This window comes from Heterodontus francisci, chromosome 7, assembly GCF_036365525.1.
Source record: "Heterodontus francisci isolate sHetFra1 chromosome 7, sHetFra1.hap1, whole genome shotgun sequence".
NCBI classification, from domain to species: Eukaryota; Metazoa; Chordata; class Chondrichthyes; order Heterodontiformes; family Heterodontidae; genus Heterodontus; species Heterodontus francisci.
The window spans coordinates 66,855,849-66,880,789 of record NC_090377.1 but is presented as its reverse complement, the minus strand read 5'-3'; the positions used below and the strand labels follow the sequence as shown (position 1 = coordinate 66,880,789).

The 24,941-nt window shown below is 42.2% G+C and overlaps 1 protein-coding gene across 10 annotated transcripts in view; it reads left to right on the top strand.

Moving 5' to 3' along the window:
* The window catches only part of LOC137372031 (myosin light chain kinase, smooth muscle-like), a 433,121-nt gene that overhangs the window by 362,493 nt on the left and 45,687 nt on the right, over positions 1 to 24,941 (top strand). For all 10 annotated transcript variants that reach the window (XM_068035330.1, XM_068035322.1, XM_068035326.1 and 7 more), the window contains 5 exons: positions 17,682 to 17,981; positions 18,570 to 18,602; positions 18,698 to 18,791; positions 18,912 to 19,115; positions 22,848 to 23,065. In XM_068035330.1, coding sequence (XP_067891431.1) covers positions 17,682 to 17,981; positions 18,570 to 18,602; positions 18,698 to 18,791; positions 18,912 to 19,115; positions 22,848 to 23,065 — 849 coding nt within the window. The remainder of the gene's footprint in view (positions 1 to 17,681; positions 17,982 to 18,569; positions 18,603 to 18,697; positions 18,792 to 18,911; positions 19,116 to 22,847; positions 23,066 to 24,941) is intronic.

Genomic DNA, 24,941 nt, shown 5'->3' with positions numbered 1-24,941 from the left:
CTTCTTGAATCGCTGCAGTCCATGTGGTATAGGTACTCCCACAGTGCTGTTAGGAAGGGAGTTCCAGGTTTTAGACCTAGCAAAAGTGAAGGAATGGTGATATAGTTCCAAGTCAGGATGGTGTGTGGCTTGGAGTGGTGATTTTCCATGTATCTTCTGCCTTTGTCCTAGGTTGGAGAGGTTTCGGGTTTGGAAGTTACTGTCGAAGGAGGCTTGGCAAGATGCTGCAGTGCATCTTGTATATGGTACACACTGCTCTCGCTGTGCGCCAATGGTGGAGGGAGTGAATGTTTAAGGTGTTGGATGGGGTGCCAGTCAAGTGGGCTGCTTTGTCTTGGATGCTGTCAAGCTTTTTCAGTGTTGTTAGAGCTGCACTCATCGAGGCAAGTGGAGAGTATTCCATCACACTCCTGACTTGTGCCTTGGAGATGGTGGACAGGCTTTGGGGAATCAGGAGATGAGTTTCTCACCACAAAATCTCCAGCCTCTGACCTTCTTTTGTAGCCAAGGTATTTATATGTCTGGTCCAGTTAAGTTTCTGCTCAATGCTGACCCCCAGGATGTTGATGTTACAACCCCAATTTCAAATGACATTGGTATTTGTCTGCCCTCATTAACTGAGCTTTGCCAGTTTTCAGATGGTCCATTAACAGGAGCATTTTATGACAGCAGTGTGATCTGAGGAAAGAGGAAATACTGACTGGAATAATTTCACCCTGCAGGGAACTATCTCTTGTCAGTTGGTCATAGTGCAGCATTGCTCGTGACTGTTGTGAGATCTGTGACCCCAATTATATTGCTTTTTTAATAGAAGGTACAAGTGACGTGGTGGTAGGAGGGGAACAAAACAGGGAAGAAGGTACATGGAGACTGAAATTCTGCCTTTACACTAGGCCTGTTTCAGGTGTTGCTTCCAGAAGCGGGAATGCGTGTGGAAAATGCAGCAGACCAGGATTCTGCTCCATGGAGATGATTTTGAGAAATTCCAGTTGACGCCAGTGGCAGAATCTTTCACCACTCCCACATCAAAGGAATGTGGTTGAGAGAGAAAAGTATCCCAGAGAAATTCTGCACTATATTCTTCCTGATAGACACCCAATGGAACCTATGTCTGCTGAAAATAGGTGTACATTCCATTGTAGGCCTAGTAAAGGCCCCAATATACAAAAGGAAGTAGTTTTTCAGTCCTGGAAGAGATTGATAACCTTGCTGAGATGGATCTGTAGCTTATTTGGTGCAGCTTTATTCCTGTGAGAACCTACCCAGGCCACATCTGCTGCATTAGAGCAGTATGGAGCACTTCTACATTCTAAGCCTCAGTGGGGACTGGCACTAATTATAGGCATATTGTGCCCACCTAACCATGCCAATGACTCTATCCCCACAATTTGGGTGTGAACCAGCAGCCAGCCAGGGATTCCGCTCCATTCACATGTGCAACAGCAAGGCTCCATTGCAATTTTACCCCCATAGTGCTTTATAAAATCAAGTGGATATGATTGAAATACAATAGTAGCTGTACAGTATGAGAATCGGAGGTTTACTCTGTTACTATTCAATTCAAATGCTTTGGAGGGGGTACAGAATAGATTTCATAGAGTGGTTCCAGGGATGATGAATTACAGTTACATGGATAAACTAGAGAAGCTGGAATTGTTCTCCATATAGCAGAGAAGTTCAGAGGAGATTTGATTAAGTGTTTGAAATCATGAAGAGTTTCAATAGAGTAGATAAAGAGAAACTGTTTCCAATAGCAAAGGTTCAATAACAGAGGGCACATATTTAAGTTGAATGGCAAAAGAATCAGAGGTGACATGAGGAAAAACTTTTTTATGCAATGAGTAGTTAGATTTAGAATGCACTGCCTGATAGAGTGGTGAATACAGATTCAATAGTAGCCTTCAAAAGGGAATTGGATAGATACTTGGAGGAGAAAAAATTGCAAGGATATGGAGAAAGAGCAGGGGAGTAGGGCTAACGTTTTAAAAGAACCAATGCAGACTCAATAGGCCGAATGGCCTCATTCTGTGCTGCACTAATCTATGATTCCATGTTATAATAAATAAGCAACAAACCCTCCAGTACTATTAGAAACAGTTGTGGTGGTGCCATGCAAATGAAGCATGACAAGAAGGGATTTGGAGGGGATCCAGGTAATTGTAGATTAGTTAGTCTCACATCAATGCTCAGTAAAATTTAAGAATAGCTATTAAGGACACTGATGTACAAAATGGAAACCATGCAATTTAATTACATTTTTAAAAATAAGGTAACAAAAAATATATAAGGGTGATAATATAAATCTGATCAACTTGGACTTTAAGAAAGTTTTTAGTAAGTTTAAAAAATAAGCAGACATGTTATTGGCAGTAACATGCTGAAATGGATCTAATCTTGCTGGCTGGTGAGAAACAGAAATGCAAAGTGAACAATTCTGTTTATATTGTGCCCTTTCTATGACCTGATTGTTTATGGCCACTTATCAACCCTCAACATCCATCTACAGTGGGTGTTCTTCATGTCAGGAGTCCTGCACACCAGAACAATGGTATGCAGGACTGACACACACCCAAATTTGTATTAAACTGAAGCAGTGATCCATTTGAGGCATTCATTGCCAACAATGCTGGAGCAACCCTCCGGAAAAAGTATCATGACACCAACCCAATGTATTTCTACCCTCACCCACCTTTGTACCACCTGAAAACCAGCAGATAAAGCAGTAGAATATCTTGCCTTAGATCTCTTGAAGTTAAAATTGGACAAGTACCTTGAAAATAAATAATTTATTGGCAACAACTGCTAAAAAGGCAGAATGGATACATTTGGTCTCTTCCAGCCTTGAAGTTTTCCTTGATTCCAACACGTGCATTTTGAAAGGTCTCTTTCTCCCTTTCTCTACATATCCATGTTCTGTGCAGAGAAACCTATAGCACTACGACATATGCTACAGTACTCTGCCCATCCTAGATAGAATATGAGGTTCTGGCTGGAATTGGATATCACTTTCATCCCACCTCCAGAAACTGCTGGAAAAGAGGCTTGATTTTGTTCTCTCCAGATGTCGGGCTCTGTGGTGTGGGGGGAGGGGGCCTGAAGATAGCTCCGGATGAGGCCTGCCATGGACCTTGACGCGTGAGGGCCTGGCCCAATCCTCCTGATGATAGCGAGGCTCCGTGGCAGCTCCCCTGCCGCTGGACGACGGGACCTCAATTAAAATATTCAAATCAATAAAATGAATACATTTAAATAGACTTACCTGCGATCTTGAGGGCCCGCTGCGATCTTCGGCGCGTCAGCCGGCACTCCCGCACCTTCAAATCCCCGTCCGGGGAAACGCAGTGCCACGCTGGTGGGGAGGGGGGAGGAGGTAAGATATTCAGTGCAGGGGTGGGGATGGGGTCAAATAAACGTAATGGGTGTAGGGGATGGTGGGAAGGGTTGTCCTTTAAACTTTGTGTAGTTTGGGGGAGGAAGGTCAGATGTAAAAGGTAAATGGTTTGGGGGGAAGGGCAAGCAATTACATTAATTGTTTGGGGGGGTGGGAAAGGGGCATTATCAATTTGTTTTATTTAATTTTGGGGGATAGGACTTTAAAAATTTAAATTGGGCGGCAGGGCTAGCTGCCCTTTAAAATTGGCGCCAGCGCCTGTGCACAGGGCAGGTGACTCCATAGCCGGGGAGGGACAGCCTGCCCCCTCCACGAGATTGTGGGGGTTGGAGGTGCGGCCCACCCCAGCTATTTAAATGAGCCACCATGCTTGAGGTTGCAGCGGCTCTTTGGTGGCGGCCCAGGCGAGCAGGCCACCATTTTTTGAGCTTGCCGCCGAGGAAGGCAGCAGGCTTTTAAAATACAGCCCATAGGATTAAGAAATGTTATGGGAATATATGTTACCACCCAGCCAAGTAACAGAAAAATGTTCTCACCGAGATATCTTCACTGCTTTTCTCCTTGACTGTCTACACCAAGTGACATCTTATACTTTGTGATTTCAATATCCCTCAATTTATCATGCTGTCGCTCCCGAGTTCACTGCCTCCTAATCTCCCTTATTTTCTGCCTTCTTATAAACTCCCCAACCCATATTCACAGCCACCCCCTTGGCCTTGCCATGTCATGTGGCCTTGCTACTCCCATTGTGTCAATCACAGATTAGGCCATGTCTGATCATGTCCTTGTATCACTCTCCACCCACATCCCCCTTCCCCTCACAACCCTACTTCCTTCTGTGTCCACCCCCGAAAACAACTCTCTCTCAATTCACTTACAATTGTATGTCCCATATGTTGGCACTCCGTTCACCATGACATTTCTGCCGCTACCATTCTGTTCAACTACACCCTCACGTGCACTTTTGATGCCCTAGTCCCCCTTAGAACCATTACTCTCTCTCTTGCCCTGGCTGTTCCCCCTGGTATGAACCTCATCTCTGCCTGCTTAAGTCCAAGGGACGCAGAGTTGAACAGATATGGCAGACAATTGATCAAGCCATTACTACCAAATTTGGCTGGACGACATAAAGGGTTATCTTATCTACGAAAACTGCTCTCTATTCCTGGAATGCAAATATAGCCCTTTGATAATTCTTTTCTTGAATGTAAATCATCTTGTTAAACCCCTCTTCCCCATCTCCTCCACCCTCACCTCCAACAATAAGTCTGAGGAACTCATGGACTTTTTATCACTAGGAATGAGACCATAAGATCATAAGAAATATTGCAGGAGTAGGCCATTTGGCCCCTTGAGCCTGCTCTGCCATTCAATAAGGTCATGGTTCACCTGATTATGGCCTTAACTCCACTTTACTGCCTGCACCCATAATCCTTGACTCCATTGTAGATCAAAAATCTGTCTAACTCAGCTTTGAATATATTCAATGACCCAGCCTCCACTGCTCTCTGGGGAAGAGAATTCCAAAGATTAACAGCCCTCTGAGAGAAGAAATTCCTCCTCATCGCCGTCTTAAAAGGGGGACCCCTTATTTTGAAACTGTGCCCCCTAGTTCTAGATTCCCCCATGAGGGGAAATATCCTCTCAGCATCTACCCTGTCAAGGTCCCTCAGAATCTTATGTTTCAATAAGATCACCTCTCATTCTTCTAAACTCCAATGAGTATAGGCCCAACCTACTCAATCTTTCCTCATAAGACAGCCTGTACATCTCCAGAATCAGCCTAGTGAACATTCTCTGAACTGCTTCCAATGCAAGTATATCCCTCCTTAAGTAAGGAATCCAAAACTGTACACAGTACCTTAGGTGCAGTCTCACCAACGTCCTGTACAGTTGTAGCAAGACTTTCCTACCTTTATACTCCATCCCCCTTGCAATAAATGCCAATATTTAATCTGCCTTCCTAATTACTTGCTGCATGCCAACTTTTTGTGATTCATGTACAAGAATACCCAAATTCCTCTATGGCGCAGCATTTTGAAGTCTCCTTTTAAAAATTATTCTGCTTTTCTATTCTTCCCACCTAAGTGGACAGCCTCTCATTTTTTTTATTCTTTCATGGAAGGTTGGCATTACTGGCAAGGCCAGTATTTGTTGCCCATCCCTAATTGCCCTTGACAACTGAGTGGCTTGGACTAAGAGTCAGTCACATTGCTGGAGTCACATGTAGGCCAGATCAGGTAAAGACAGAAGATTTTCTTCCCTAAAGGACATGAGTAAACCAGATGGGCTTTTATGACAATCAATGATAGTTTCATGGCAACATTAATTGAATTTATTAATTGAATTTAAATTCCACCAGATGCCGTGGGGGGATTTGAATCCGTGTCCCCAGGGCATTAGCCCGGGTCTCTGGATTACTAGTCCAGTGACATTACCACTACGCTACATTCTGTCCACTCATTTAGCCTATCTATATCTCTTTGCAAACACTTAGGGCTGAATTTTATAGGGGTCTCGACATCGGGATCCTTGGCAGTGGTGGCATGAAGATTGCCCTGGATGAGGCCCACCACCAACCTCGATGCCGTCAGGGTCTGTCCCAATCTTGACGGCAGCAGTGAGGCCTCATAGTGGCCTCCCCGCTGCTTGGCAACCAGACCATCATTTAAATATGCAGATTAATTTACTTACCTGCATTAATGAAGTTTCCATCGCTTCCTGATGTGCCACTGCGATCTTCATCCTGGCAGCCGGCACTGCCGTGCCTTTGAATCCCCATCCGGGGAAATGAAGCACACCACCTGTGGGGATGGGGGAGGAGGTACATTTATCAGTGTGGGAGGGGGGAGCGGGGTCAGACTTACTTGATTTGTCTAGGGGGTGATGGGAAGGGGTAAAGGTAAAAGGTTCTGAACTTTGTGGGGAGGAGGTCATATATTCACGGTAAGTATTTCGGGGTAGGGGGAAAGGGCAGGAATGACATGTAATGCTATTGGGACGGGTGGGAGAGGGGCTGGAAATATGTTTTTAATTATTGTTAATAATTTTAAATTCACTGCCCTTTAAAAATTTAAATTGTCATTTAGGGCTCTTAAGCCCTTTAAAAATGGCCCTGGCGCCTGCGCAGTGGCACCAGACGCTGTTGCCAGGGATGGCTTGCCCGCCCCCTCCATGTCATTGGGGGGCAGTCATCCCTGGCCATGTTAATGAGGTGCCGCATATAAGATAGCGGCGGCTCCACGGAATGAAAGCCGCATGTGTGGGCCACCATCTTTTATGGCCGCCGCTGCACTTTGTGATGGCAACATAAAATCCAGCCCTTAGTATCATCTTTTGCTTTCCTACCTATCTTTCTATTGTTCGCAAATTTGGGTACAGTGCACTCAGTCCCTTCATCTAAGTCATGAATATAGATTGTAAATAGTTGAAGCCCCAGCACTGATCCCTGTGGCACTCCACTAGTTACAGTTTGCCAACTTGAAAATGACCCATTTATTACAAGCCTCTGTTTCCTGTCAGTTAGCCAATCCTCTATCCGTGCTAATATATTACTCCCAAAACCATGAGCTCTTACCTTGTGTAGTAACCTTTTATGTGACTTATTGAATGCCTTTTGGAAATCCAAATACACTACATCTACCGGTTTGCCTTTATCCACCCTGCTTGTTACAGCCTCAAAGAACTCTAATAAATTTGTCAAACACGATTTCTCTTCCATAAAATCATGTTGAGTCTGCCTGATTGCATTATGAATTTCTAAATGTCCTGCTACTACATCCTTAATAATGGATTCGAGCATTTTCCAATGACAGATGTTAGTCTACCGGCCTATTGTTTCCTGCTTTTTGTCTCCCTCCTTTCTTGAATAAAGGTGTTAGATTTGCAGTTTTCCAATCCACTGGGAGGGATCTTTCCAGAATAAGGGAATTTTGGAAGACTCCAGCTAATGCATCCATTATCTCTGCAGGTCCAGGATACTTGGCAGCCTTTCGTCCCATGAGTTTTCCTAGTACTTTTTCGCTCGTGATTGTAATTTTTGTAAGTTCCTCCCTCCCTTTTGCTTCTTGATTTTCTGCTATTCTTGGGATTTCTTTGTATCTTCCACTGTGAACATAGATACAAAATACTTGTTCAACGTCTCTGCCATTTCTCACTGCCCATTATTAATTCCCCAGCCTCATGCTCTAAGGGACCAACACTTACTTTAACTATTCTCTACCTTTTTATATATTTGTAGAAGCTTTTACTGTCTGTTTTTATATTTCTTGCTAGTTTACTCTCATACTTTAATTCCTCCCTCTTTTTTTTAGTCATCCTTTGCTGGTTTCTAAAATTTTCCCAATCTTCTAGCCTATCAGTAATCTTTGCAGCATTGTATGTCTTCTCTTTCAATTTAATACCATCCTTAACCTACTGAGTTAGCCACAGATGGTGCATCCGCCTTATAGAGTCTTTCTTTCTCAATGGATTATATCTTTGTTGATGGTTATGAAATATCTGCTAAAATGTCTTCCACTGCTACTCTACTGTGTGGCCTTTTAACTTATTTTCCTAGTCCACTTTATCCAACTCTGTCTTCATACTCTTGTAATTGACTTTATTTAAGTTTAAGACAGTTTCAGAACCAAATTTCTCACCCTCAAACTGAATGTGAAATTCTATCATGTTATGATCACTCTTGCCGAGAGGATCATTTACTCCGAGGTCATTTATTAATCCTGTCTCATTACACATTACCATGTCTAAAATAGTCTGCTCCTGGGTTGGTTCCAGAATGTATTGTTCTAAGAAACTGTCCCTAATACACGCAATGAGCTCATCCTCCAGGCTACCTTTGCCAATTTGATTCGTCCAAACTTTATGAAGATTACAATTGCCCACGATTATTGCTGTACCTTTCCTACAAGCCCCCATTATTTCATAACATTCAAGGCTATCGGCCAAGTGCTGGCAAATGGGATTAGGTAGACAGGTCAGGTGTCTTAAATGCATCGGTGCAGACTCGATGGGCCGAAGGGCCTCTTCTGCACTGTATTATTTTGTGATTCTGTGTGATTATTTCTTGATTTATACTCTGTCCTACAGTGTGGCTAGTATTAGGGGGCCTGTAAAATACTCCCACCAGTGACTTATTTCCTTTGTTACTTCTTATCTCCACCCAAACTGATTCTATATGTTGATCTTCCAAGCCAAGATCATTTCGCACTGCTGTACTGATCTCATCCTTTATTAATAAAGCTGCACCACCTCCTTTCCTTTTCTTCCTATCCTTCAGAAATGTCAAATACCCTCGAATATTTAGTTCCCAGCCTTGGTCACCTTGCAACCACATCTCTGTATTGGCTATCATATCACACCCATTTATTTCTATTTGTGCTACCAATTCATCCATCTTGTTACGAATCCTGCATGCATTCAGATAAAGAGTCTTTAATTTTGTCTTTTTACCATTTTTCCCTACTGTGATCTTATTTGCTGGTGCACTCTGATATTTGTATGCTCTGCCCCTTCCTATAACACTCTGGTTATCATGATCCATATTGCTACCCTACACTATTGCCTTGTCCTTTCTCATTAATCTTCTAAATTTACCCTCACCTGAATCCTGCCCCCCGCCACCGGCCACTACTTAGTTAAAATGCTCTTTACAGCCCTAGTTATATGATTTGCCAGGACACTGGTCCCAGCGTGGTTCAGGTGAAGGCCATCCCAATAGTACTTCTCCCTCTTTCCCCAGTACTGGTGCCAGTGCCCCATGAATCAAAATCTTTTTCTCCCACACTAATCTTTGAGGCACGTATTCAACTCTCTGACCTTATTTATCCTATGCAAATTTTCTCGTGACTCAGGTAGTAATCCAGAGATTATTACTGTTGTGGTTCTGTTTTTAAATTTAGTCCCTAGCTGATCATACTCCCTCAGCAGAACTTCTTCCTTAGTCCTACCTATCTTGTTAGTACCCACATGGACTATGACAACTGGATCCTTGCCCTCCCATTCCAAGTTCCTCTCCAACCCCAAGGCAATGTCCTTAACCCTGGCCCCAGGTAGGCAACACAGTCTTCAGGACTCATGCTCTCAGCTGCACAGAACAGTATATCTATCCCCCTAACTATACTGTCCCGTTCTACTACTACATTCTTTTTTGCTCCCCCCCCCACTTGAATGACACCCTGCACCATGGTGATCAGCTGCCTTTGCTGCTTCCCCCACTTTCCTAAACTTCTCCACCTCTCTACCTCTCTTTCCTCCTTTAAGACACTCCTTAAAACCAACCTGTTTCCCCAAACGTTTGGTCATCTGCCTAAATATCTCGTGGCTCGATGTTAAACTTTGTTTTACAATGCTCCTGTGAAACACCTTGGGACATCTTATTACATTACATACAAGTTATTGTTGTTATAGTTGTTGAGTGAGTAGTTTGGGAAGTATGATGCAGCAAGCATGAGCAAGGGGGGGATGGAGATGGGAAGGCAGCTGCTGAACACGGCAGACCATACTTTTCCCACAACCTCATTGGAAAATGCAGCCTGCAATCTTTAACAGCTCCTTTCCCTGACACAAAATACCACAGCACCAACCAATATCATCTGTAAGAAAAGATGAAACCAGCCAAGGGAAAGCAGACAAGACTGAGACAGAAGCAGAAAGGACAGTTAGGTAGAAAAAGCGTAAGACAAGAGGAAGAGAGACTCAGACGCAGAAGAGGGACAGAGAGGGAAGAACAACATGGAGACAACAGACACATGTAAGAAAGACCATATAATCTTTGAAATTATAGGGTAGATAATGAGTCGGCAGCCCATTTTACACCTCTCCAGATCCATTTTACACTATTACACTGAATGAAAATCTACCCACTTTGTGCAATACACTGGAAATCCACCAGCTGATACGTTAATTTCTTAAGGGATTTGAAAACTATTTTGTTAGTGCAGACGTGATCAGTGATACAAACATAGTGTTGTGCAAACCTGGTGAAATAACATACCAATCATTTTACCAGAATAACAATATCTATTTAAAACGTCTCTGTTCTGCTTCCTGATATCTGATTGTTGTATTTGATGTGAGTGGGCCAGCATAATTTGTCACTGTCATGGAAAAATCCTCTAATTTCTTTTAATGAGTTACTTTATCTAAGATCCCATTATCGCTGCACCTTATTCTTTGGTGTTTTTAGTGAACTTTCAGGGATGTGTAATACTTTTTATGCAGAAATCTAACTGATAATGGACCCCATGATATAAAATCCCCAGATCATATTTCTCTGTACTACATGGAAATGGCATTTAGGGGAAGCAAGAAGGAACCAAACCTGCTATTGGTCAAATTGGAACATCAGTGCTACTTTATTGGGAAAAGAGTAATGGTATATGTTGATATGATAATGAGTGGCTTGAAATAAATTCTACTAATTACAATAGCCTGTGTCTGTTCTAAATTGAAGAGAATGCTAGAGATATTTAACTCTTTCATGACTCTTGGGTTTATCTATGAGTTAGATCACGTGTTTTATTAAACCAATAGTACACTTCCCTTATTATTTTTACATATATTTATTGTATTAATTATTACATTAATTAATTGTACAATAATTATATATTGTTGAAACTGGAATGTAGTCTCAACTGCTTTATGATGAATAACAATTTGGGCTATTTTTGAACAATACTGTTTAAACCATTGCTTGACAAATTATGTCTTTTGTTTTTAGGATCTATGCTGCGATCATTTTCAAATAAAATATGATTTAGAGCATGAGTTTGGTAAACCATGTTTGAAAGTGCTTGACCCCTTAGAAATGGACTTTTCAGGCAGTATTCTGTAAACATCAAAAGAAATTTGTGTCTGCAGACTTACATGTTCATGTGGAAAGTCATCTTGTAATGAAAAATAATACCACAGTATTTGCTTTTGTGGGTTTTTAAATTCTCCATTTGGGTTATTGCCAAAAAAAACAAACCTTAATTGCATTTCGGGGAAACTGAGTAATCTTCAAAGAATTTGTTTTTGATTTAATTTCCAAAACAGGAAAATTGTCCAGTGTAGGCTGACATGGGGTTGGGGCGGGGGGGGGGGGGGGCTGGTGGGGGGGGTGGTTCTATGTAAATACTTTGTTCTATTTTTAATTTCAGGTTTCACACCACAGTGATACAGATAGATGTCAAGAGCAAGGAATGTAGAAAGTCTTTTCTCGAGATGGGCATATTCTCAGTATAAGAGGTTGATCATTTGGGACTGAGATGAGGAGGAATTTGTTCATTAGAGGGTTGTGAATCTTTAGAATTGTCTACCTCAGAGAGCTGTGGATGCTCAGTTGTTGAGTATATTCAAGGCTGCGATAGATAGATTTTTGGACTCTAGGGGAATCAAGGTGTATGGGGATCAGGCAAGAAAGTGAAATTGCAGTTAAAGATCGGCCATGATCTTATTGCCTGGTGGAGCTGACTTGAGGGGCCATATGGCCTATTCCTGCTCCTATTTCTTATGTTCTTATGCGAGCACCAATACTTTGCACATAATGTTATCTAATGTTGGGTTATTAATGCAATATGTACAAATCAAATAGTAATGATTTTAGTCAACTGTAAATATTTAGCATCCATTTGCCACCTTCCCCCTCTAAAAAATGATGGATTACTCAAACTTAGATTAGGTCATAAGCCTTTTTTTCTTTTCCTTTGAAGTGCCCTTCCAGATTAATTTTCCATCAAGGTGGCCAGAATAACAGTTAGTTCATCCATTTGTTCACCAGATAAAGCTCACATGATACAATTCAGTGCATTGCACAATATACGCTTGTTCAGACTTATAACCTGATAGTATCTTATTTTAAATACAATAATATGAAATATATTCAGTACAATTATACCACTGCGACACCAATACAATGTTCACACTATTGTTTGGACTATGAAGCATGTTTTACTATGTTGAAGGCACTATAGAAATGCAAGTTGCAACACAAACAAATGTGAGGCATTACATTTTGGTAAGAAAAATAAGGATACTACTTGGAAATAAGGATATTACTTGGAAAATAAAGACCACAATGGGGTAGAGAGCAAAGGAATCTGGGAGTACTAACAAATGGATCATTAAAAGCAGCTACACAAGTTAGTAAGGCTATAGCAAATAGCAAGCCAAGCACTAAGGTTTTTTTCTGGAAGGATAGGATTGAAATGTAGAGAAGTTACGCTAAACTTGTATCAAACCTTGGTTAGACCACACATGGAGTACTGTGTACAGTTCTGGTCCCCATATTATTAAAGGATACTGAGGCACTGGAGAGTGCAAAAAAGATTTACAGGGATGATAGCAGAACTGCGGATATATACCTATCAGGAAAGAATAAACAGGCTGGGTATCTTTTCTGTTGAAAAGAGAAGGCTGAGGGGTGACCTAATAATGTTTTGATAGGGTGGATACAGAGAAAATGTTTCCACTTGTGGGAAAGAGCAAAACTAGAGGCCATCAATGTAAGATAGTCACAAAGAAATCCATTAGGGAATTCAGAAGAAACTTCTTTATCTAAAGAGTGGTGAGAATACGGAACTTGCTACCACAGGGGTTAGTTGAGATGAATAGTAGAGTCATGGAGTCACTTACAGCGTAGAAGGAGGCCATTTGGCTGATCGCGTCCATGTCAGCTCTCTGCAGAGCAATCCAGTCAGTCCCACTCCCCTGCTCAATCTCCATAGCTCTGCAAGTTTATTTCCTTTAAGCGCTCATTCAATTTCCATTTGAAATCATTGGCTGGGATCTGGTGGAGACGGCAGGGCTCTCGTTGCTGGGCCAAAAAGGCAGAGGGAGCTCCGCCTTGGCCTATTCGCACCCCCCCCACCACCCTGGCACAATTCTCTGTTGTTCCAGAAGCAATGTTTCCAGCACCGGGATCTCCATCCCTTTAAAGACCAGCCAATCACAGAACCAGCAGCTCAGCAGTATCAGCAGTGCCACCAGGAGCTGGTACTGCAGAGGCCTTGGATCCAGGCCCAACACTGGAACCCCAAACCTCAGGTAAGTGAAACGGGGTCACCGGGCCAGTCCGGAAGGCCCAGTGAGGGGGGGTGGGGGGATGGGCATGAAGTCTAGGGAGAGGGAGGGCCATGGAGGTGGAGGTTTTGCTGGCGGCGGTCCTCCATGGGCCACAGATTGACCATAGAGGAGGGACACACCGCCACAAGCCTACAGGGAATGCACCTCGTTTTACAAGGCAACCTCCCCACCTGGCAGAGTCACCCCCCCCCCCACCACTTGCTAAATCCCAGCAGCAGCGGGAAGAGGCCCTTAAGTAGCCATTAATAGGCCACTTACAGGCCTCAACTGGCCTCTGGGCGGGAAGGCCGTCATTGGCCTATCCCAGCCCCAGCAAAATTGCTTGGCGACGGGCCCTCTGCCCGATACCTCCCATTGCGATTCTGTGGGCCCCCCTGCCTTTGAACCCGCCTCAGGGGTGGGGCCCATAAAATCCAGCCCATGGTCTCTGCTTCCACCACCCTCATGGGCAGCGAATTCCTGGACATTACCACACGCTGCGTAAAAAATTTCTTCCTCACATTCCCCCTGCAACTCTTGCCCAAAACCTTCCATCTGTGTCTCCTAGTCCTTGTACATCAGTTAACAGCTTTTCCATGTTTATCTTATCTAAGCCTGTCATAAGGGGAAGCTAATGAGCAAATGAAGCAAATGAAAGAGAAGGGAATAGAGGGTTATACTGATAGAGTTAGATGAGCAAGGATGAGAGAAGGCTTGAACGGATTTTCATCATTTTCACAGTGTTGAAGAGGCATTGAGTGCTCTAAGACGGAGGCCCAAGGATTAATAAAATGTCATCCTCTATCCTCATCCATATATTCAGAACACATGGACATGGACATACGAATTAGGAGCAGGATTAGGCCACTCAGCCCCTCAAGCCTGCTCCACCATTCAATAAGATCATGGCTGATCTGATTGTAACCTCAACTGCACATTCCCACCTACCCCCGATAACCATTCACCCCCTTGCTTATCAAGAATCTATCTATCTGCTTTAAAAATATTCAAAGACTGCTTCCACTGCCTTTTGCGGAAGAGAGTTCCAAAAACTCACAATCCTCTGAGAGAAAAAATTCTCCTCATCTCTGTCTTAAATGGGCGACCCCTTATTTTTAAGCAGTGACCCCCTAGTTCGAGATTATCTTACAAGGGGAAACATCCTTTCCATATCCACCCTGTCAAGACCCCTCAGGATCTTACATGTTTCAATCAAGTCGCCTCTTACTCTTCTGAACTCCAGCAGATACAGGCCTAGCCTGTCCAACTTTTCCTCATAAGACAACCTGCCCATTCCAGGTATTAGTCTAGTAACCCTTCTCTGAACTGCTTCCAATGCATTTACATCCTTCCTCAAATAAGGAGGCCAATACTGTACACAGTACTCCATATGTACCCCAGATGTGGTCTGTATAACTGTAGCATAACCTCCCTTCTTTTGTATTCAATTCCCCTTGCAATAAACAATAACATTCTATTAGCTTTCCTAATTACTTGCTGCATCTGCATACTAACCTTTTCCAATTCATGCACTAGGACACCCAGATACCTCTGCATCTCAGAGCTCTGCAATCTCTCACCATTTAGATGATATGCTTCTTTTTTATTCTTCCTGCTAAAATGGACAATTTCACATTTTCCCACATTATACTCCATTTGCCAGATCTTTGCCCACTCAGTTAACCTATCTATATCCCTTTGTAGCCCCCTTATGTCCTCTTCACAACTTACTTTCCTACCTATCTTTGTGTCATCAGCAAATTTAACAACCATATCTTCAGTTCCTTCATCCAAGTCATTGATATAATTTGTAAAAGGTTGAGACCCCAGCACTGATCCCTGTGGCACACCACTTGTTACATCTTGCCAACCAGAAAATGACCCATTTATGCCTACTCTCTGTTTCCTGTTAGCTAGCCAATCTTCTATCCATGCAATTATGTTACCCCCTACACCGTGAGCTTTTATTTTCTGCAATAACCTTTGATGTGGTACCTTATCAAATGCCTTCTGGAAATCTAAGTACAGTATATCCACCAGTTCCCCTTTATACACAGCACATTTTACTGCTTCAAAGAACTCCAATAAATTGGGTAAACATGGCTTCTAACATTTTTCCTATGACAGATGTAAAGCTAACTGGCCTATAGCTTCCTGCTTTCTGTCACCCTCCCTTTTTGAATAAAGGAGCTACGTTCGCTATTTTCCAATCAAATGGAATCTTCCCTGAATCTAGGGAATTTTGGAAAAGAATGAGCCATCAGAAATCACCGTGCTTCCTCAGGCAGCTCACCCAACCGAAGAGTTCAATTTTGGGTGGCCTGTCTTGCCAGCAGTGGCCCTCAGATATATCCTCGGCAAAAGAATAGTGGAATCGATGCCGATCATAGCAGCCAGGTGTACTGTGGAGCCAGAAAGAGCCAAAGTTCTCCTCCTGGCACCACATTAAAAGTAAAAGGAAAATGTATCCACTTTTTCAGCGGCTGCCACTAGCTCGGCTGCATTCACATCCAGATAACCCTAGATGGAGCAGGCCTGAGATGAATTTCTGGAATGGGTCCTTACACAGGCATTAGGACGTCGTTAGCATTTGGAAGGGGCCTACCAGCTGATTTAGGTGACTGCCTCTACTGGCTGAAAGGTGGCCTGATTTCAGGCATCTTTGGGAAACAGCCCATTATGCCACAGGAATCGACTCTTTTACACTTGTTTTATGCCTGTGCTACAGGTCCAACTAGGACCAACTATCCCTCCATTATCTAAGTGGCATGGAGTAAATGTGAAGCAAACTGAACTTCTCTTTAACAATTGATCAACCGTCTGATACGTCCATTTTAGCTTAACTTAACCTTTTAACTTAACTTTCAACTTAATTAACCTTTCCTCAGAGTATGAGCAAGTTACTTGACAGATACTCAGCACTGATCTACCATCTTAACTTTAACAAAAGAACAAAATCCATTTAGATTTTGACGACAAGTGTATTTATCAATAAAGTGTCTAAAATGTTTATTTTTGCCAAACCTACCCTTTTAAAATTCTTTCATCAAGAACTCATAACTTTCTCTTCACATGTCCCATAAGGAATATTGGAAGTTAATTTCAGTCAAACAGAAACTGCTTGGAGTACACACGGGTCTTGTCAGCCAGAATATTGGTCTCTTAGGTTGATCTGCATAGGCTTCAATTTTTCTTTAGTAGCCAGATTAATGTTTCGGGTATAAAACAGTATATTCAGAATTACAGCTTGTTTTTTAGCCAACTTTAGTACTGACTGAAGGAAAGATCGTAGCTTAAAGTTTGAGTTTTGTTTCACCTGCTTTGGATTCTAGGCCTTATAGTTGTATTGTTTGACTTGAAGATATTAACACCGTTTGAAAGAAATTAAATATAATGAGAAAAAAAGCCAAGTGTATTCTATGCGCAGCCTCGCGGAATGGCATATTTGTGTACTGTAGAATAGATCTGGGTTCTCAATCTCACAGTAGTCCACTGTGGTATAGCTTCTAGTGATCACAGAATGGCCTGATAGGGTCACTTTAGCCTGTTTCTGCTGTAAAGCTTAATCTATTTTGAGGCCCAGGTCTCATTTACATGCAGCTGGCAAGCTGCTGGCACCAAGCAGTATCCTGCTGCAGCTCACAGTTTTGGGAAGACAGGAAATCAGTCTGTTCCTACGCTGAGCCAGCTGACAGTCAGAGTCTAGGGGGAGAGGCTTGCCAGCATATGGACCGACAAATTACAGATCTCCTGGGCCGTTGTCTGAGCAGCCTCCAGCAATTCCTATAAGGATCACTGGTTGGGTTGCTCAACAACTGGTATAAATGGGGTGGAGCATGTGCAGTGCACACTTCAGCCATTTGTACCTAAAAATTGCAGTTGTGATCCTATCTATATTATAGGACTCCAATTTATATATTACATGTTGCCTCCCAGCTGAAAGAGGCAGGCGCTCAAGCCACACAGCTTAGACCCTTTTTCCAAGATGGCAGCAGCCGGAGCTCCAGCATAAAATGGTGGTAAGTGACCCAACACTGTTTTCAGGCCACAAATGCTCCCTTTATGCCAAGTAGGGACCCTCAAAATCAGCCCTCTGCGTCTCTTTAATTTATACAATGGAAATCTAGACAAGGTATATGAGGAAAAACAGTGAATGAAGTGGTGGAGCACATTGAAAACTGTTTGATTTTCTTCCATTTAAATTTTGTAAAATCTTGCTGTTGACATTTCCTTTTTCTATACACAGACAGACCCGAACCACCTGCTGGAAAACCATGCTCTTCTGATATCCGTAGTTCTACCCTGACTCTGTCATGGTACGGTCCCACGTATGATGGTGGGAGTGTTGTTCAATCTTACAATGTGGAAACTTGGAATTCAGTGGAGATGCAATGGACAAATCTAACCACTTGCCGCAGCACATCCTGCAGTGTGTGTGATCTAAATCCTGACAAAGAGTACAAATTCCGTGTCCGAGCTGTTAATGTTTATGGGACGAGTAAGCCAAGTCAGGAATCTGATTTGGTCAGAGTGGGAGACAAAGAAGGTTAGCTCTACCTAAAGAGGAAAAAAAATGACCTACACAAAACTTTCTCCTTAAGTGGTACATACCTGGCAGAGGTGTACATGTTAAATGTTTTAAAGATTTTTCATTATCACCCTTTGTTCAGCTCTGTTAAAGAGTATTACTTCCACCTGGACTTTGTTTATTTCATGTTGGTTTACAAATGCTTTGTGATGCTGAGAAAGATAGTGCACAATCAAATTCTGAGATTTCTGCTGCATGAAAGGAAATCTTGTTTCTTATCTCACGAAAATGTAACCTTTTAATTTAAATCATATGTTACCACTCATGATTGTGCCTTTACATTGAAGCTGACAGCCATAAAGTAGTCAAAATACCATTTGGTGTTTAAACTTTAGACTGAAACTAGGGAAGTTCATGCAAATTTGGTGATATTCCTGTTAATATTTAAATATAGGCTTTTAGCACCATTTTATAAAATGCTTAAAAAGCATTTATGGATTTATTAACTGCAAACTGTTCATACTTTTAAATACATTTCATAATTTATTTTTTAAACATTATCATTCCATTGCATTCCAGTCTAACATAGTTTTATTTAATTTTAAGAACGCAAAGATGAAGCTGATCTGTCTGATGATGGTAAATATTTTTTTTATTTCTGCTTATTTGCCAAACAGTCACAGATATGGGTAAGATCTGTGTTATATTTTACAATTTAAAAAATTACCTTTCAGATGAAAAAGGAGGTGAGCCAGATTATCGTGATGTAAAAATCAACACAAGTGAGAAAGTCACAGAATATTACGATATATTGGAAAAAATAGGAACGTGAGTGCCACTGTTAATATTACAATAGTACCCATAACTAATTTCACATTATCATTATCGATAATAGATTCCATTATACAGCACAAATATATATGAAAATTGTTGTGATCTTGTCGACAGGGGAAAATTTGGACAAGTTTTCAAACTTGTTGAAAAGAAAACTAGAAAAGTTTGGGCAGGAAAGTTTTTCAAAGCTTTTTCTGCGAAGGATAAGGAAAATGTGAGGCAAGAAATCAGTATTATGAATTGCCTGCACCATCCAAAACTTGTTCAATGTGTTGATGCCTTTGAATCACGGTCAGACATAGTCATGGTCCTGGAAATGTGAGTAATAATTAATTCCTTTACTTGATTGTTAATTCTGTTCATCATGATAAAAATGATCGAAAAGAGATGGTTTGATTTAAAAGGGCAAATTAAAGGAATGACAGTGCACAGTTTCCCAGTAAAAACAATTAACTCCTTTAAAAATGGGTTAGATAAACATCAGGTTTGGAATAATAAGGTAGGGCCAAATGTTGTCTGAAAATGAATACGTTCGCATTTACGGAGAAGTGGCAGTTCTACTGAGATTGGGGATAATGCAGATTGGTGCAGATTTAACCTGGGGCAGGAATTCAGGGCGCAAGCAGCAATCGACCCAGCTCCACCACACCAGCATCCCCCCCCACCCCCCCCCCCCGACCCACCTCAAAGTATGAGGCCTGGGTGATTTTAACTCCCAGCCTCAGTTAAATAGTGCTAAACTGTCTCCTGCCTGAGGCTGGGGGTATGACATCAACAACAACGAGCACACAGATGCCTGTGCTGGGAGGGATAGGGAAGGCTGGAGCTGGGGAGGCCCAAGGATTCCTCGAGGGGCCCTGAGGAGCACATGTGCTCATTCTAACCCACAAGAAATGCTCACATAAAGTGAAAAGAAACTTATCTTGACCTCTTCTAGTGACTCTGCTGCTTCTCGGCAGTTTTGCTGGTGATTTTGGCTCCATGCGAGCCTCCCAGTTTCTGAACTGAAGATCACACTACAGTACCAGTAACATCATTGGGCCACAACTGTTAAACTCTTTGGGACATTTTTCTATGTTAAAGGAGCTATATAAATGTAACTTGGTTTTGTTAAATATCTCCCTGGAAGGAAGCTGTCCCTGGTCTGAATTCTGCCTTGTTAGCATTGCGGGTGGCAGGGATATATCAAGAACACAGCACAACTCATGCTGCCATTTTAATGACCTGCCCCCTCATCTCAATACTGTGCAAACTGGTTTAAAATCAGGACTTTGGGTTCAGGATACAGAGAACTGTACTCTGTACCTCATTGTGCTGTCAGAACTGAGTGGCTGATGCTGACACAGGGTGAAGAAAGTGAGAAAATGTTCAATTTCCCAGCAATGTTGAGTCCAAAACAAGCCTCCAAAAATATACATTTTGAAAGAGTTGAAATTAAAAACAGCATTCATTTAAATGCTGTATTGCACACAGTAAAAAAAATAGTGCTTTTCATCATTGGGAATTAAGCTCAAAATTAACTTTGACAGAACGGATGAATGTTTTTGACAATGCTAAGGGTCATGAGCAAAATATGTTTAGCTGCTCCCAGTCTGGTGTGGAATGGAATAAATCTACTATATGAGGACATTGCAACTTTGGCACTAATTTGGCGGCCGTGCTGTGAGGTGGTGAAGTCACAGTTTCAAAGTAGAATGATCCTTTGGCGATGGCATTTACATACTCTGCCAGGGTAATGGAAGATTAGCTCTGCATTGTATCTGGGTTGTGCCATATCTAACATAGGAATGCTTGATGTAGAGCTAGTTGCGAATGCAAAAAAAAATGTTCCATTACCTCGTGCTAGCATCTATCATCTACAATACTCACTACATATAAAAGATATATGAAGCTGCAAAAGCAATTGAATTACTTTCCCTTAAATGAAGGAAAGTGAAAGAACTCCTTCAGAATATAGTGCATCAAGGTTTACTTTCTGCTGTTTAATCCTAACTGACAAGTAATCTAACTTAATTCCTTTTTCCTACCTTTTCCTTGAGCAGATCTGTGGTTGCTGGTCTGTGCCAACCTAAGGCCTGAGCCAATTTTGGCTTCAGGCCTCAGTAAAATGCTGCTAGCAAGCTGCTTTGACTTTATAATGTAGAATAGCTGAGAGGGGGGGATGGAGAACTGAAATGACAGGATTCCGTAAGGCAAAAGGGACAAATATATTAATTAATACTTATTTTTAGAAGCAGAATGGATGGTATTTTATAGAGGAAATACTCCCAGTAGACATTTCATCCCCTTAAATGATACAACCAGACCTCTATCTTGATTGCCTAAAACTCTAAGGATTGATTTGTTCCTAGTAACCAAATTTTGAACAATTATTGAACTGATAAACTTCAGTTGGAATATGAGAAATCTGCTCAAACCCAACCATGCTGTGTGCATCAGTACGAACACTTTGGAAATATACTCACATTCTCTTATGTGCATTGGCAGTTTATTTCCTGCCACTGAGCCAATTTTGGATCCAACTGATCACTTTGCCTTGTATCCCATGAGCTTTTACTTTTCTGGCCAGTCTGACAGTGTGAGGTGAGTATGAGATTTTCAGCCCCACCCCCACTTACAGTGAGGGCTTTTCAGGAGCAAGTATGACCTGCCATATGGGAACACTGTTGTGTGGCCATGCATCATCATGGTGGAGAAGGAGCAACAGCATAGGATGGAGCAAAGGAGAGTCAGGCAGAAGAATGAACCTCACCAAATCTTAGCCCCTAACAAAGGATATAGGGGCACACAGGTTATATAAGGACCCTACTGAGGATGTGTATAACAACAGTATGCTTCACCAGAAAGACAATAGGGGAGCTGTATCACCTACTGCATGAGGACCTGCAGCCATAGTCATTTGGCCACAATGCTCTCTCTGTGGCAATGAATGGCAGTGCCACCTCCCTTCACATTGAATGAGTGATAGTGCATGTTTGTGGCAGAAAGCCTATCTCTATCTCTCCCATATTCTGTTTCATGTAGCAGATTTTGCAAGTTGAAATCTGTGAAATTCTGCCATCTTCTTCTCTGCCTCAGTGCCATGTCCTTGTCTTTTTTTTTTGCCTGCCTGTGTCAAGCTTTCCTTTCTTAGATATTCTTGTAGTGGCAGAAAAACAATCATGAAACATCCAATCCAGCTAGCTTAGTCACTTAGTCAGGCATTGTTCCTTGGTCACCTGCACCTGCAAATTGCAGTTGCACTCTTCAGCTAGAACTGGCTTTTAAAAGGCTGCACTCTAATTTCCGTTAATCCCATCGATTGATTCCCATATTGCTTGGGTCTTAGCCAGTCACGTTTCCAATGGATACGCACATGAGGTGACCCACAAAATTCTGCTGTAAATCCCTCTCCAGACGATCTGTGGCACAACTCATTTTCCATTGGTGTAAAAGCAGCACAATTCACCCCATGAAATTTATAGGCCCTAGACCCAGATCTTTGCCAGGCCAATTCTATACATAGGCACTGGCTTTGGAACATAAATGTACTGAATATGACATTGAATAAATCAAATTGAGGTCGTATAGAAGGGTGGCTTGAGCTAGTTTTCCTTCCTGTATGCTTCCATTGAAATCTCCCTGCGGTGTCTTCACTGTGTGGACAATAAGAAGCTGTTTTTTCACTGTACTAACACTACCAATATATAGGTCCTATTCAGTCAGTAGTGCCCTGATAAACAGACTCATCGAAGATTTTTCTGAATTCAACATGAGCAGAGACCCCAAGTTTGCCCTGTGGAAGTGCCCAATACATATACAAGTGCCAACTTTAATCTAACCAGCCAGGCAGGAACGAGGCAGATTCAGGTCAGATATTCATTTTACATCCCGCCTGATTTTATGCTCCATTGGAGTCAGTGGACCCAAATCCCAACAAAATGTAAGAATGCCTAACAATGTAAACCCACACCCTCCCAATCAATAGATGCATATTCAATGTGTTAAACTGCTGTGCTTCTCCCTATTATTTCTTCAGTTTTTCACACAATATAATTTCTTGTCTCACAGAGTTTCAGGAGGGGAGCTGTTTGAGAGAATAATCGATGAGGATTTCGAGTTGACTGAGAGGGAATGCATCAAATACATGCTACAAATTAATGAAGGCGTGCAGTTCATCCACAAGCAGGGAATTGTACATCTGGACTTAAAACCGGAAAACATCATGTGTGTCAATAAAACAGGAGCAAGGATAAAGCTTATTGATTTCGGACTTGCCCGAAGATTAGGTAATAATTCCACTAGAATGCAGGCTTTGATAACTTTTTCATATTTTATATTGCCATGTGATTCTGAGCATGAGTGATCCCACTGAACATTGGTTGGTCTGAGAGGTATCCGGTCTGTTATCTTGGACTCATGTGGCTTTTTTTGCACCTTATTAATCAGAGTGACTCATGATAACTCTTTTAATACAATGCATTTAACTCACAGTGACTGTCAATTCAAATTCAGCCAACTGCAAATAAAGCGCCATATTGCAGAAGACTTAGGCTTCTCCCTTCTCTGTCCTGGGCCTTCTCCCACTGCCCTGCTCTGGGACTTCTCCCACTCCGCTGCCATAGCATTGATGGAAACCATTGATGGAAACCCTGTTTGCATGCATAAAGGGGATACTCACAAACTTCCCCTAAAGTTATGGTGGCAAAGCAAGAGAAGCCTAAGGGAATTCCCTGCATTTAAGTGAATTAAAATGTTTTAGGGCAATAAATCCAATGGTTCCTTGGGCAATTTGAGCCGTTCAAAAAAAGTAAAAGTGATGGGAGGTACCCAACAGGTGGTTGGTAGTGAGCTGCAGTATTTTTGTGGGGCCAGAAGGCGTATTCCTGCTCCTCCAGGCATCACAAGAATTTCCCCAAAACAAGTTTCAGATTGTCTTGTCTTTAAATACTGCTGGTTAGGCTACTCACTGCATAGTAGAAATAGGCAGAGCATGCACAACGCACACTCTGCCCATTTGTACTTGAAATTTGCAACTGAGGTCCTGTGACCAGATGTCACCCCAATTTGCAGTTGTAAGCAGCTTCTTGCCTATAGCAGCAGCAGCTCAAATGGACCCTCACCAGGAGGGGAGCGGGTTGCTTTACAGCTTAAGTGCACAATGAGTGGATGGTGGACCCTGATTGTTAATCACCGTCGGGCCCAGGCTCTGGTCTCATTTGGATGCTGCCTGCGCCAAACCAGTGATTCGGGCCTATTGGAGAAGAGGGCTGCGGAAATTTTGATTTTGTCGACTGACAGTCAAGGGGATTTGCACCTGCAGGCAAGAGTTTTTTCTTGTGTCCCAGGAGGTACATTTTTGTATTAAAATTACCTTTGGACCGCTTATTTTTTTTGACTGGCATCCAGTGGCCCTTTTAAAGACTGCTTGTTAAACTGCTCAACACCGGTACCAATGGGCAGAGTCCAGTGAATTTCTCAGATGGGTCCTCAAACAGGCATCAAGCCCTCGTTAACATATTCCATGGATGAGACATTAAATTGTAGCCCCACCTACTTTCTCAGGTGGATGCAAAAGATCCCACAGCACTATTTGGAAGAACAGCAGGAGAGTTATCCCCGGTGACCTGGCCAATCCCTGACCTAACTTCATTCAAAAACAGATTATCTATTCATTATTATATTGCTGTTTGTGGGATCTTGCTGCGCATGTCTCCAACATTACAACAGTGACTTCACTTCAAAAGTACTTAATTGGCTTAAAGCGCTTTGGGATGTCCTGAGATCATGTAAGGTGCTGTAAAAATGCAAGTCTTCTTTCTTTTTGAGTGGGAGTGCTGGGCATTCAATTAATAAACAACCTGAAAATTGTATCAGATGTGACTTGGGGATTCAAGGGTTAGCCAAGGTGCTATTTTTCACTGCTAGATGTCCATTTTGCATGCAAGAAACAGGCAGGTGGCAGTGGAAAATCAACCTCAATATAATTTGCTTGGCATTTGTAACAGGTTTTTCTCACTCATTTCCTTTCCTTCCCCCTCACTTATGAACTGACACAGCTGCTTGATGAAAGCTTCACCTTACCATCTATGTGAGGTGTCACTTCTGTCATAGGGTGTCATTGCCCTTCTTGTTTTACCTCCTCCAAGAAATGGAAACCTTGTC